The sequence below is a fragment of the Homarus americanus genome, unplaced genomic scaffold, assembly GCF_018991925.1.
Source record: "Homarus americanus isolate GMGI-L3 unplaced genomic scaffold, GMGI_Hamer_2.0 scaffold27231, whole genome shotgun sequence".
In the NCBI taxonomy this organism is placed as follows: Eukaryota; Metazoa; Arthropoda; class Malacostraca; order Decapoda; family Nephropidae; genus Homarus; species Homarus americanus.
Window position 1 is genome coordinate 2,510,642 of NW_024718545.1, and position 14,408 is coordinate 2,525,049.

General features: G+C 37.2%; 1 protein-coding gene across 2 annotated transcripts in view; it reads left to right on the top strand.

The window, feature by feature from the left end:
• Positions 1 to 2,118: 2,118 nt before the first annotated feature.
• Positions 2,119 to 14,408, top strand: part of LOC121859724 (tripeptidyl-peptidase 2-like) — a 28,289-nt gene continuing 15,999 nt past the window's right edge. For both annotated transcript variants that reach the window (XM_042356661.1, XM_042356662.1), the window contains exons 1-11: positions 2,119 to 2,248; positions 4,145 to 4,256; positions 5,079 to 5,207; positions 5,642 to 5,809; positions 7,362 to 7,552; positions 8,346 to 8,509; positions 8,870 to 8,974; positions 9,609 to 9,744; positions 11,262 to 11,458; positions 11,615 to 11,750; positions 12,596 to 12,755. In XM_042356661.1, coding sequence (XP_042212595.1) covers positions 2,193 to 2,248; positions 4,145 to 4,256; positions 5,079 to 5,207; positions 5,642 to 5,809; positions 7,362 to 7,552; positions 8,346 to 8,509; positions 8,870 to 8,974; positions 9,609 to 9,744; positions 11,262 to 11,458; positions 11,615 to 11,750; positions 12,596 to 12,755 — 1,554 coding nt within the window. In that variant the 5' untranslated portion in view covers positions 2,119 to 2,192. The remainder of the gene's footprint in view (positions 2,249 to 4,144; positions 4,257 to 5,078; positions 5,208 to 5,641; positions 5,810 to 7,361; positions 7,553 to 8,345; positions 8,510 to 8,869; positions 8,975 to 9,608; positions 9,745 to 11,261; positions 11,459 to 11,614; positions 11,751 to 12,595; positions 12,756 to 14,408) is intronic.

Genomic DNA, 14,408 nt, shown 5'->3' on the forward strand with positions numbered 1-14,408 from the left:
TCGTAACGATCTTCAAGAGTGAAGTGGTTCCCCATCTGGAGTACTGTCACCCCGTCTGGTCCCCGAGATATGCTAGGGACTGTCAGTTGGTTGAAAATGTTCAAAGGAGGGCCACCAGACTGGTGCCTGCCTTTCGGCACCTCAGCTACCCTGAAAGATTGGAGTACCTGAACTTGCCTAGCTTATACTACAGACGGGCAAGGGGGGGACCTAGTTGAGGTGTATAAGCATCTCAGAGGGCACTACTCAGTCGAGTGTCCTTACTTGGAGCTGGTGGACGCTCGCCCCACAAGGGGTCACAGCTAAAGATTGAAGAAGCCACAAGTCCAGAAAACTGTGAGGGCAAACTTTTTCGGAGTGAGGGTTGTAAACTCTTGGAACAATCTACCAGAGAGTGTTGTAACGGCACCGAGTGTGAGCTCTTTCAAGACAAGACTTGACCAACACTGGAGCGGGTTCAGGTACATTCAGGAGCCGGTGCATGCCCAGTACTTGCCAACAGTGCGTGACAGAGACGTGACCGATCGCCCGGGCTGCTAGCGAGCCGATCAGTGGTGAAGAGGATAAAAGTAAAAGAAAAGAAATGGTCTGAAGCATTTTATTAGCAGTGGTTATTAAGGAACAGTCTTTATCAACACTGATCTAATCATTTATATTAACGGTGAGGGTTTGTATTCAATTACTAATCAGCGAAAACAAATCTTGCAATTTTCTGGAGGTATGAGTACTTTAGCTTATAGATTGATTGAACTTATTGTCCCTAGGTATTTCTCCATTGCCATTCCTTCCTCCCCTCCTCTCTCTTGTTCCTGCCTGATATAAAGACCAAATTATTAAATTATATAATTTATCTCTCAACCTTTCGCTATTAATCGCTCACTATACCTATCTTCCTTACGTCCTCGTCACACACACACTTACCTCTCCCTCTTTTGCCTTGTACGAGGAATATCATAAGGAACTAAAATTTCCTTATATATTAGTTACGTCTGACACTAGCACCATCTATTGGACAAGCCAGATATCATAGAAAATGGTGATTGTCCTTGAAATGTTATTTTTAACGGTAACTAGTATTTCTCGCTGATTTTACTCTATCATTGGCATTCATTTAATTATCTATTTGTATTTTTTACCATTTACTATTCACCACTTATCACCTTATTATACATTCGGGCAATTTGTCTGGAAATGTAAACAAACCACATTCTTACTTTTCTTCCATTGGTTTCCGACATTTCTAATTGTAAATCTGAAGATAAATTTATATTAGAAACAACTTTAAAAGGAGGGGGTACTAAATGGGTGCTACTGGACAACCAAGTTCACAACAAAGTAGCAAATAAGAGACCTGCCGCTCGAATGGCGATTAAGTGGTGAAATGATAAATTAAATTGCAATTATAATCTCACCTTTCCCTGTCTTTGAGAAGAAATGAAACCTTAAGTCTCCATCATTTCCTTTGTTTTTCCCCACAAACAACACAACGGTGGACCGGTTTTTGGAGTTACTTGTTTATATCTACGTTTGGCCCTACAAGGAAGATGTTAATTGAATCAAAATAAAAAAAAATCCATTTGAGGAGAACTTAACTAAGGAATGAAGTTAAATAAAACAAGTGTACCTGTATATGGATAGCCAGGTTAGGTAGAATGTGTGTGTGTGTGTGTGTCTGTGTGTGTGACTTTTCTGTGTGTTGATTTCTGAGCACGTGTGTGTGTGTCTGTGTGTGTGGCTTTTGTGTGAAGGTTTATTTATGACCAAAGGTGTGTTAAGTTTTTGTGTGTGTCACTTGTGGGTATACAGTACAATGGCCTGCTGATGATTACGTGGACATTTTAACATAATATCTGCATCGATATAATCACATTTAGGTATAATTGATCTATCCTTTAATTTTAACTTAATAAATCCCCACTGACTAAACACAAGAACAATTTATTCTCGTTATTAAACATCAACTTAAAACAAATGAATGAAACTCGAATGTACATTTATACACATAACTAGTAGCCTGTAGAAAAGCTATTTAATAATTCTTTACTGCTCTTTTTCTAGGTTTATTAATATAATATCTAATGACTCGTCAGCTATTGATAGAAATATTTAGTAGGTTACAATTAGCAAAGGCTGGTAGGAAATGTGACAAAAGACTTCTCCCTCGACTGGGAAAATTTAGAACAATAACAAAGATGGCGTCGACGGCAAGTACGCTTGGGGAGTTTCCATGTTGGGGTCTTCTGCCGAGGTAATTATGCTACACTATTACCTGTACTTTATTTCTAAATGACCAGGAAACATAGAGTAATAAGTTTAAGGATTCTATAGAGTGTAAATGTAGCTAATAGTGTGTATATGAGGGATTCAAATCAACAGTGTTAGCCTCGAACCCTTGTTGAATATATATCAGACTAGTAGTTGTTATGTCAGAAGGCCAGTACTATGTCTACCACTGATTATCTTTGACTATTTTGTTCTTTCACGCCAATCCTAGCATTGTATTTGCAATAGGGTGACAGTGAGAAATATATAAGTACTGTACTTTATTGACATTTTGGTACATCAAGGATCAAGGTTTATGAGGCTAAGTATTGATTACTCCCTATGTATTCATATCTGTTGTATGTTATGTATTTTTTATTATACAACAACTACTTAGTTTTCTTCCCAAATACACGGTGGTTATTGAGACGTTTTGGGTTTTGTCATAATTATTCATCAATTAATAAGGAGCCTGTAGCAGCTGACCTTGGTCCAGCTGCCAGAGTAATGCACTTTTACTAGAGAATTAAGAATGCAACTCCTACATACAGAATTACTCAGGTTATTGTTATCGTTTCGGGTATCCGGCGATTTTTATATATTTTTTAATCGGTAGTTTATAGACAATTCTAAGAGATTATTCTTCTCTGGCATTTTGCCCGCTCATTGATAGTTAAAGAGATAATCTCGCTGCATTTTTGGAAAATTTATTAAATTTTTCCGAGTTATGGTTGATGTTAACACCGTCCCTGAGAGCTCTCGTGTGTTTGTTCGTAATTACGCTGGATTACGCATGGGCTAGAGTCTGACATGTTCATTGGTGGGTATGATTTTGGATCAACCAATCACAGCTTGGTATAGGTGCCCCCACTGCGACCCCTTTGAATTTGAATTTATTTCCTTGTGCAATGGCTGTGATGTAAATTACTTCCAAGCACTCGCAAGATTTCACATTGAGTATTACGTTAAGGATGGTGAGGCGTTGAAATTTCTCCAGGAACATGGTGTGTTACCAACTGATTGTACCTATATGTTGCTTTATTCATACTGCCATGACAAGGTAAAGTGTTTACGTTGCTGTCATAACACATTTTCATACAAGTTTATCTTAAGTTAAACGCATAATGCTGTATGAGTGTTTTAAATTAAGTTTTAAATGATATTTATTTCTGTGTTTATTGTACTTTTGTAGAATCATTGAGACCATTCTTGTATCTTTTGGGGGCCATATACCAGAGATATTGCTGCTGTTTTTTGTGTGTTTTTCCTCACCCCAAGCAAGATTCACTTTTGGACTTGTTTCATGGGGGTAATAATATTTTTTCTTCATAAATTTGTTATTTGGCAAATTAAACTAAATGTCATTTTATTCCCACACTTGGCCTCTGGGAATTGAAGTACTGAGTTTGTGTTTATGCCAAACACAGTACTGTAATAACAGTTGTAGGTCTAAGTTAATGTTTAATATTTTTAACCCCATCTGACTATACCAGCAGATTATAAATAAAAACAGTTAAGAAAATCCTAGGTGCAGAACTCTAGGATAACCCCTTTCCTTAACATTGAAAAACCAACCAAAAATAACCTAAGGTCGTTACTTTATATAAAATTTGGATTGTTCGGTTCATATTTTATCATGCAGTAAATGCCTAGAACTGTAGTCTCATTAACTTGTTTTTGTTGACAAGACAGTAATGCAGTAATGCTTAGTTTAAGATTGCAAAGCCTTTTTTCATAGGCTTATAATCATTCTTTCCTTATTCCCCACTGGATAAGCTTTCTGTACATTAAAACAAACATACCTTGCTGTTTAGTAAAGATTCCACAAGACTATCATGAACACTTGATGCCACAAATAAATTGGTTCCTTCATCTCTTACAGAAAAGAAACTGGGGTTGTAAGTTTAATCACAAAGAACCCAACATTTGATGGCCGAGGTGTTGTCATCGCTATCTTTGATTCAGGCGTAGATCCGGGTGCTCCTGGACTTCAGGTAAGGCCAACACTAATACAGGGTGGTCCAGTTTAAGTGAATCATGTTGAAAATTAAATAAAAATTCAGGAAATGGACAAAATCTGTATTTAAGCAGTTAACAAGTTTCTGAAAACCTTTGGAAACAATAGTTATTAATGTTTGAAAGTTATGTCATCCAAATGTGCACCCCTCTTCGCAATACACTTCTGCACTTGTTGGCGAAAGTTGTGTATGACTACGAAGCACATCTGGAGAAATGGCATCAACCTCCTGGCAAATGCTGGCTGCTGCACCGGCCAACGATCCATTGTGCACTGAATCCAAGGCCACGCGCCACCAACTGCCATCCCCGCTTCCTCCTCCCACTCAAACCCTTACCCAGTGTTGCCAACCTAAAACTGGTTCACTTTACTTGGACCACCCTGTACACTACTAAATGTCACTAAATAGTCACTACTATGGTGTATTGAAACTAATTGATGCATGGGGTTTAATGGTTCATGTTTGAAAGAATAAAAAGGTTACTTGTGTAACATATATTGAAATAAGTGACTGTAAAATATTAGGAAATAGTCCATTAAAACATACTGAACATGGATATTAACATAACGTGTTCTTCAAATTCCCAAATAAGAATATAAGAATACACCAGAAGATGGATTTACTTAATTATAAATATCATGTTACCGCTTGTCTTTGCTCTAGTTTTCTGTTTACAGAGGAATTCAGGTTGCATGTACAGTATACAGGACTGTACCTTGATTACTAATTATATTAGTGTACAGTTTTGTGAGTGGGATGGCTAGGCAATATTGATTGTGATTGTTAATATTCTTTTAGGTAACAACAGAAGGAAATGTAAAAGTTATAGATCGGATCGATGCATCAGGAGCGGGAGATGTGGACACCTCGACAGTGGTGCAGCCAACAGATGGTATTATCACTGGTATTAGTGGACATAAACTTACGGTAAGTTAAAAGTGGTGGTCCCGGTTGTCTGTACAGTGCTGTGAGAGTTGGTTGAAATAGTCGTTTAAATTTTCTTTGGATTGGTTGTTTACGAGCTCATCTCCCCACCACTATGACACTTCCCGCCCACTCCACTGACTCATCATCATGAATTTCTGTTGTCCATGGATTGTGATGTGTGCTCTACACCCTTATATTCTGTTTGCCATGGGAAGCTAACACCTTTTTTCCATTGAACCAAGATATCCACATTAGCTGACTTTTCCTGAAGCATAACCCTCATGTACAGTATAGTATTACTGTACTGTACAGTATCTACATTATAGTATATATTTATAAAGCTTATACTTATCTCGCAAGAAAGTTAAGAGTTGTTTATAAACGGTTTGGTGAAAAAGTGTTATGTTAAAATTTTAATATGTACACATTTCCAGGTTCCTGAGTCTTGGGTGAATCCTTCAGGGAAGTTTCACATTGGGTTAAAGAGCGCATATTCACTTTACCCTCATCGGTTACAAGAGAGAGTGTTAAAAGAAAGAAAAGAAAAAAATTGGGATCCCATCCACAAAGAGTTGTTAGCTGAAGCTCAGAGGAAAGTACAGGTACAGTAGAGTCAGGTGTTTCTTCTAGTTAATATGAATATGGATAATAGTACAGTGCTGAAGATGTGTGATATGGATCTTTTTTATGTAACTTTTTCTTGAAAAATTAATTTCATATTATCATGGCCCTATCTCTTGAACTTAATACAGTACAGTACTGTATCATCTAAATTGGGGGACTCACTTTGTATACAAGTTGAGGGTACAAGAAAGTGTGTGTGTGTAGCTCAGTATTACTAGAGCTACTCATCAGCACCATCATCATTGTTTTACAGCCATTATCTTCACTTGTGTGGGTGTACCTGATGGCATGGTGTCCCAGTTGCCATCAGGTGCATTTGAAACAAGATTTATATCTGGATGTCTTTCCTCTCACCATTCCAATTTTACAGAGTGGGAACTGGATATTATATACTGTACAGTACGTAGAGTATTGGACTTACAATCACCCTCTTAGCTAGCAAAGGAGACTTGTTATTCCTTCAATTACCTGCCTGATTTTTGTGATCATGGAAATGACAGATTTCACCCAAATTACCTTTATGAATTGGAAGTCCTTATTACTGAGCAGTATAATTTCTTCTTGTCAAACCACTCTATCCAGGAATAACTTTATAAATCAAATTAGCAATATGTATAGGGGACCAAGAATGATCTTGTGTATATCATGTAACTCGAGTCAAGGGGAAGGAGACCTGCTTAGGGGGGAGGTATTGCATCATGCTGTGATATTAATACATTTATGATTGTACACATTACCAGACATTGGAAAGTCACAAAGCCGAAGCCCGCCATTTAAAACGTTATGAAGCCATCTAAAGAATCATTAAGCTGAAGCCGAAGCAAATGCTTTTTAAGGCAACACAAAACAGTAACACCCTAACTTAATACAGCATAATATACCATACTGTATTACCTTACCTCTTAATGGGAATACATATGATACTGTATATTAAGTTGCAACAAGGCTATGAGATAAGCTGACATTAATTTAAGCTGATTGTTCTTAAGGCAAGTTTTGAGTGAGTGTTGGACAAAACCCCCCAACACATGTAAATTATTTTACAATGACATTATAAATTTATAACTATTATATAGGAGCACAAACTATATTAACATAACTATAAAAATGAACATTATTAAAGGATCATCATACCGTATCTAGCTAAAGTCAGCAAACAAATAAAGCAGAATATTCCAGAGTTCATTAAGTGTTCATGTTCATTTATAGTTCATTTTACTTCCACCTGATGGTGTGACCTACGCCCTTCGGAAGTTCCTCCGGGGTCTTCCTCTCAATCACAAAGTCTAGACACAGGTTTCACTGCTTGAAATATGGTACATAACTGTAGACCGTGTCATTAATAAATGTTATGTAGGACAGCATGACGTGTGTGTGAATTTTACAAGGCTGATATAAATGAGGGCAACCTGTATCTCTGTATAAAGGTGGTGTTATTAAATTTTTCTCTTAGATTAATAATTTGTTTGTTAAATCTCTCATATAAAATTGAGGTTATCATTATGCACTTAGAAGTGTCTTTCATTCCAGTCCTTAGAAAGTAGTAAGAGTAATGGAAGTACCAGCACAAATGGCAATAATGGCAGTAGTAGTCTGATTGAGAAGCTAACCAAGGAGGATGCAGAGGCCAGGGTCTCACAGCTCAACGCTCTAGAGAAGAAGTTCAGCGATCTGGGACCGGCCTATGATTGTGTCGTTTATTATGATGGAGATGTGTGGAGGTGAGTAACGTCTATGAAGGGAGAATTTTGTTAACTGTATAGATAGTGACCAACCTAAAACTGTAACCTCTCCAGGTATCTGAACCACCATTGGTCCCGAGGAGTTCAGATAGAAGGAAATGCACTGTATGGGGGTTGGGGATGTGCAGTGGTATAGCGGATATTATTCCTCGTACGGCGGTGATTGTTACATATAGTTCAGCAATAATTTGGCATCGTAAATGTAAAACCACGGCTCCCTGTAAAAATATATGCTGTAATGGAATATGTCATACCAGGGAATAAAAAGTCAAATTATTCATTGATTTATCATTTAGTAACTACTGTACAGGGATCAATATTATGTTTATTATAATATACATACCAGTACAGTAATTGATGTGAAAGTAGCTACTGAGGTCACTCAAGTTAGCTGACACTTGAAATGTGACACCTTATTTGTAATTCTTAGAAAGAGTTGGAAACTATAGGTGGCTTAGTTTATTTAAGAAATAGCTAGGTTCGGATAGTTATAGCTAGTTTTTTCTTCTGTGTTTGAATTTTAAATGTTAGTGACTTGTATTTAAATACAAATATCAATTCAAGATTGATGTTAAAAGCAAGATGTGGCAATATATTACATGTTGTATTGTGAATGGTATCAATGTGAACCTTTCTGTTACACCAGTCTGCAAACTAGAGGGGATCTCCTGTTCAGTAAATTATTTGTTCTTTCTATACTAGGGAATAAATCCATGTAAATTCCTGTATTAAAGGTAAAAATTATAAATGACCTGAAATGCATTTCTTTCAGGGCATGTATTGACACATCTGAGCGTGGGGACCTGGAGAATGGGATCCACCTGGGGGAGTACAGGGTCACTCACCAGTGGGCATCCCTCACCTCCACCGACCAGTACAACATTTCTATCAACGTACATAATAATGGAAATATTCTCGAAATAGTTGGCATGTGCTGTAAGTTTAACTGGCAGACTTTTTTTTCATGTAGTAATCACAGGGAAAGTGGGATTATGTACTGGAGGCTAAAAGATATCTGTAGCTTTGAAGACAAGCTGTCCAGTAACCTCCAGAATTGATGAAAGGCATCCCTTCATAGCCAGTTTTGTTACTGCTGTTGTGAATGGAATTATTCCTTTTTTGAAAGCATATTTATTTATTTGATGTAGTTTCTTGAGAACTTTTTGAACCACTTTTCATAGTAGTATGTACAGTATATGTAGTATGTACTGTATGAGTCTTGAAAAAATGTGGAATTAGGTACTGCTGTATCTATAACTTCTCTATAATTTGTTGTTCTTATGTGTGTCTTTTCAGCCAGCCATGGTACTCATGTAGCATCCATTGCTTCGGCGAACTTTCCTGACAATCCAGAAAGAAATGGTGTTGCACCAGGTGCTCAGATAGTCTCCATTACTATAGGTAGAGTACTCTTTTGGTTTGTTTATACTTTATTTGGGAAGTAGAAGCGTGTGTATTGACATAGTACAGCATCAAGTTATTTTTGTGGAAAAGTGATATGCTAATGATGGGTATTGCTGGTTTGTGTGAAGTGATAGGAGTAAACTAGATTGGGACCTTGGTTGGGAAGGGAGTACCATAATAGAATACACCTTTTGCAACATTAAGAATGATTAAATAACACTGAATGGTGTGAAAATGTATGTGGGTGTGTGTGTGTCTACACACACACACACACACACACATAATGTAATTTATAATACAGGTAAAGGAAATTACTGTCTCTAGAGCGAATGGCTCCCTGTCCCAGCCGCGAAAATTTTGGCAACTTTAAAACTACCCACAGACATTCTGGGGTACATCCAGGGTGTCATCCGCGAACTTAGGGGAGGGGGGGGGGCTGTATTTTAAGCCAGACGTTCCCCTTCAGGGGAAAAGCCAGAAACAGTAATTCCAAATTCTTGGGTTTATTCAATACAGTATTGTGCTGATGTCACATTTGACAGAATATGTTGGAAGCTTGGTGGAGAAATAGGATAATTAAGAAAAGTGTCTCATAAGTAATGTTTTCATTGTATTGTAACTGCAATTTCAGGTGACAATCGTATTAACAGCATGGAGACAGGAACTGCATTAGCACGAGCAATGTTGAGGGTAATGAAGAACCCTTACTACAAAGTTGATGTTATCAATATGAGTTATGGTGAACATGCACATTGGTCTGATTCTGGGTAAGAATATGATTATTTTTTATTTTTTTATTTTTTTATCTCATAGTGTATATTATGAAACTTAAACCATATGGTATCAGTTATGCTGTGCTCCACAGGTGTGTGACTTGATAGTTCATGTAATCATAAATGATGAGTTAATCAAACCACAATTTTGAATGAATGGGTTTCATATATGTTCAAGTCATTTTTATAGACAAGAAAAGTAGAAATATTGAATACAATAAAGCCTTGTAAAATGCAGTTTGTAAGGTTTGCTCACTAGTCACTCAGCTTAGATAAGAGTCTACCATTTGCCACCTGGGATGTAGTGGTGGCAGGAGCAGTGTCAGCCACCACACATATCTCACAATTCTAAGACTATCTCTGCACCTCTTGCAACGTATGTTATAAATACCGTGACATGTTTGTACTTCTGTGTATGAATTGTGTGTGTATTATTATGGTTCGGAAGCATCCTTTGTAGCCATCTGGTGATGCTGTAGCAAGCAAGAAAGAGAAAAAAAGATTTCCAAAGTAAAAACTAGGATAAAAATCCTCTCTCTTGGTATCTCAATAAACATGTATGACCTCCACAATCTTCAAAGTGTTTTGGGGGTAAATTTATTAGTTTGGAGTATGACATATTTTATATGGAAAATGAATGCTTACTTACTTTTAAAGGTTTGTTGTGTATCTGTTTGAAAGCTCATTTTGTGCATGGTATTTTATATGTTATCTAGGTATCCAAACTTAACCCTTATTTCCCATTAGGAGTTACCATCTCTGATGTACAGCTTTGCATTTTAATGACCACCTGTTTCAGACAGAATTATAAATGTGGGACCTCTGTGCTTGCTTAAAGTTTTACAGTAAGTGGTTTTTACATTTAAAGTTCAGTGTACTCTGTAAACACTTCACTGAAAATCAAAAAAATTGTAACCTGAGGTTAAGGGAATCTTAAAATTACATCATTGCACAGTATGCATGCATACTGTGCAATGATGTAAGTAGGGCCTTGCCATCTGTGCATTTTTCCATCTTGGATTTGCTCTTTTGTGATGAATTTATAGAGACTGGATTTATGGATTACTTAAGTCAAAGTGCTCAACTATTTGTGGCCTGGCAGAAGTGAAAATTTAAGAAATTGGCTTGATGATGCCTTTTTTTAATTGGCTTGGGAGCCTAATCACCATTTATAGCATTGTATTTGTGAGAAATTCAGTTCTAAGTTCAGAACAAACACCTTGCTAATGATTTTTTTATAATGCAACCCATTTGTAATAACACATTTTAAGGAAAATAAGTTTTATAATATGCTCTTAACAGGAAATTTCACAAACGGTAAGGCCCAGCTGTACTGTACAGTATTTAAAAATTCTTGGGTGTTCTTGTATGTATGTATCAGATAACATCCTGAATTGCTTCTGGCTTAAGAAATAATAAACAGTGGCTATGAATTTTTATGTAAAAGTTGAGTACGGTACAAAAATTTCAGATACTAGGCAAATCTCTAATAATGACTTATATTATTCCAGTCGATTAGGAGAGTTGGCACATGAAGTAGTCAACAAATATGGGGTTTTATGGGTAGCATCAGCTGGCAACCACGGCCCAGCTCTTGCTACAGTGGGAGTTCCTCCAGACTTTCAGAGTGACTCCATCATCGGTGTTGGTGCCTATGTGTCACCAGACATGATGATGGCTGAATACTCCATGATAGAAAAACTTCCTGGTATGTTGTACGTGTGGTTTCTCTTTAGTTTACCCTGACAATTAAACTTTATCTATTTTTCACATTTGTTCTTGATTTTGTTGAGTTTTATCATAGTTTTTTATTTTTATTTTTGTTGTTGAAACAGTTTGTTTCAGAAGATTTTTCATCACACAGGTTGTCCATACACATGGTCGTCTAGAGGACCCACAGCTGATGGAGCAAGAGGCGTGACTGTGTGTGCACCCGGTGGAGCAATCACCTCTGTGCCAACATTCACACTGAGAAGCAACCAGCTGATGAATGGAACAAGGTAGGGGTGTGGGTCCGTCTCTGTAAACCATATTACTAATCCTTGCATGTGATTTAATCCCTGCATTACAAAGAGTGAGGGGCATTGCAAATATATTTTTGTAAGTATGAATAGTTGAAGTATGAAATTTACTCTCCATCTTCTTTATCCTGCCCATAACTGTAGGGCAGGGATTTTTTTTGCCCTGTCTGTCTGTCTGCATCTGTTCTACTCAAAATAACTTGAGAATGGGTTTACATATTTTCTCTAAACTTGGTTGTTTTGATCAACATGTGACATGGTCCTTCTTTTGGGGAAAATTTTTGCTCAAATTGACCGAGTGTTCCCATAGTAATGGGTTTTTTTGCTAGTTAAAGAAAATTTTGACATGGGACAGTTTCCATTAGCAGCTGCATTACTTTACTGTAACAGTGTCACTTATTTGATATTTACCTCATGATTACAGTTCACAGGCAGTGTTTGCATCCATTCACAAGATGTTTTTACTATATGCATTATTGAGTTTCCAAATTTGGGATGGTTGAGTATAGCACTTAGGTGTTATGACCCTTTAAGTCTGAAAAACTGTGTTGAACCTTTCATAATCATCTCCATTTCCTGTTCATGTTAGTGGTTATGTTGGGTTTTCCTTATATTTATTGATGACAAGAAGTTTTAGGATTAACCCTTAGGCCCTGGGTGACAGTCATTTTTTTTGGGGGGGGGTGATTTTTTCTCGATTTGTCCCCCGCAGCGGGGGGTACTGCCAGCAGCACCCTAACCCGGGACTTAAGGGTCCAAAAAATTTAGAATTACACTAATTAATACTACCTGTGCACTTTAGCCAAGATGTGTATTTTTTGCAGCATGGCATCTCCACACACAGCTGGTTGTGTTGCCTTGATAATATCTGCGCTGAAGCTCAAGTCCATTCCATATTCCCCATACTCCGTCCGTCGCTCAATACAAAATACCGCTCTCAATTTAGATGTTGATGTCTTTGCCCAAGGTCATGGAATAATCCAGGTGAGTAATGTACTTATTTATATTTATTTTATTTTTTATTCTTAATTAATTTTCCTATATAGGGGTGAGAAAACCAAGAGAACGAGTGGAGATGGCAGTGAAGAATGAAAGAGGGAATATGTTGCAGGGAGGTAAAGGGAGATGGGATGGGTGGTTATTTTGAAAAACTGCTTTATGTAAGGGATAAGAGGAGAAGACTTACCCATTTTAAGACACATTGGATTGAATGGGGACAGAAAAAAAATGTAATAAGAGAGGAGGAGGTGAGACTAGCTTGAACCACAGTACTGAAAGGAAAGACAGTGTTAAGATGAAGAGTACTACAGGGTCATCTTTGTACAGTGGATTCACGATAATTCATAAAATAAAAATTTCAATTATTAAGTTCTCGGGTACCTTTATTACTGCCTCATTTATATTTTGCAGTAAAAAAAAATCGTAATTATTGGCTGAGCATTGGCTGCCCCAGTATTTATTTACATAGGAAACCATAAAAGTCGTGGAAATATTTCAATGCTCTTATGTGACATAGAAATTAAGAAAACATAATATACATGTAATCTCTCTGTTAGCAGACTTCTTTGATTTCCAGAACTCTCCAATAACTGGATTTTTTTTTCCCAGAAGTTTTGGGAAAAATCTCTCCATTCCAGGCATGGGAACAAAATTCCTAGACATTGCATCATGTTTCCGCCGTGGGGACGCGTGCCTGGGTTGGTAGGCTCAGGGTGTCAGGGTGCTCATGAGCTACTATTGACCACTATTTGCTCGCTCACAGTTGTTTTTGTGTACGATCTGTGTTGTGTAGTACTGTACCACCATATAATCAGCCAAGAATACCATTAAAGCATTGTTAAGTTGTAAAAAGTGATTACAATTGCTGTACATTCAGTAAGTGTAGGTAGTAGGCAGCTATTAAACTGAGATACAACCGCCTGGGAAAATATTGGAAGCATACTGTATTGTCTAATGGTAGACCCTGCTGCCATATGTCATCAAAAACATTGTGACCAAGTTCCAGGTTGCTGATCTGACTTTCTGCCTCATTTACACACAATTGCAGACTTCTCTGTATCACCATTATTATTTACTTACTGGTAAGTTTGAAGCATGGACTCGGGGTGCAAGAGAAAGGATTAAATGGATGCAGGAAAATATTGAGTTTAAGAGTACAGGTGCTCCTCTACTTACAAACGAGTTACGTTCCTGAGGCTTGTTTGTAAGTCCAACTTTACTCTTGTAGATACCAAACATTGTAAAAAATGAAAAGATTATGGATATCTAGTACAGCTATACCCTTTAATACAGCCTTAAAACCTGGCTCACTCTTCTCCTCGTAGGTAATGTTTGTTGTATCTGGAATTTTCTTCAAAATAATCCAGTCTCATCCACATTAAACACCTGTTCTGGCAGGTAACCCCTTCAGTGATGATGTTTGTATCTCTGAAAGTTTGTAAGTTGAATGTTCTTAAGTAGAGGAGCACCTGTAGTACATAAATGGGTTAAATAGAAAAACAAGAGGAAATAGAGAAATAAGGTAATGTAGGAATGAAAAAGTGTTTGACTTAGAATAATCTAGGTTTGCTAGGTGATACGAACATATTTTGATGATTTGAAGTAAAACATGAGTTAAAAAGAATATTTAATTCGGAG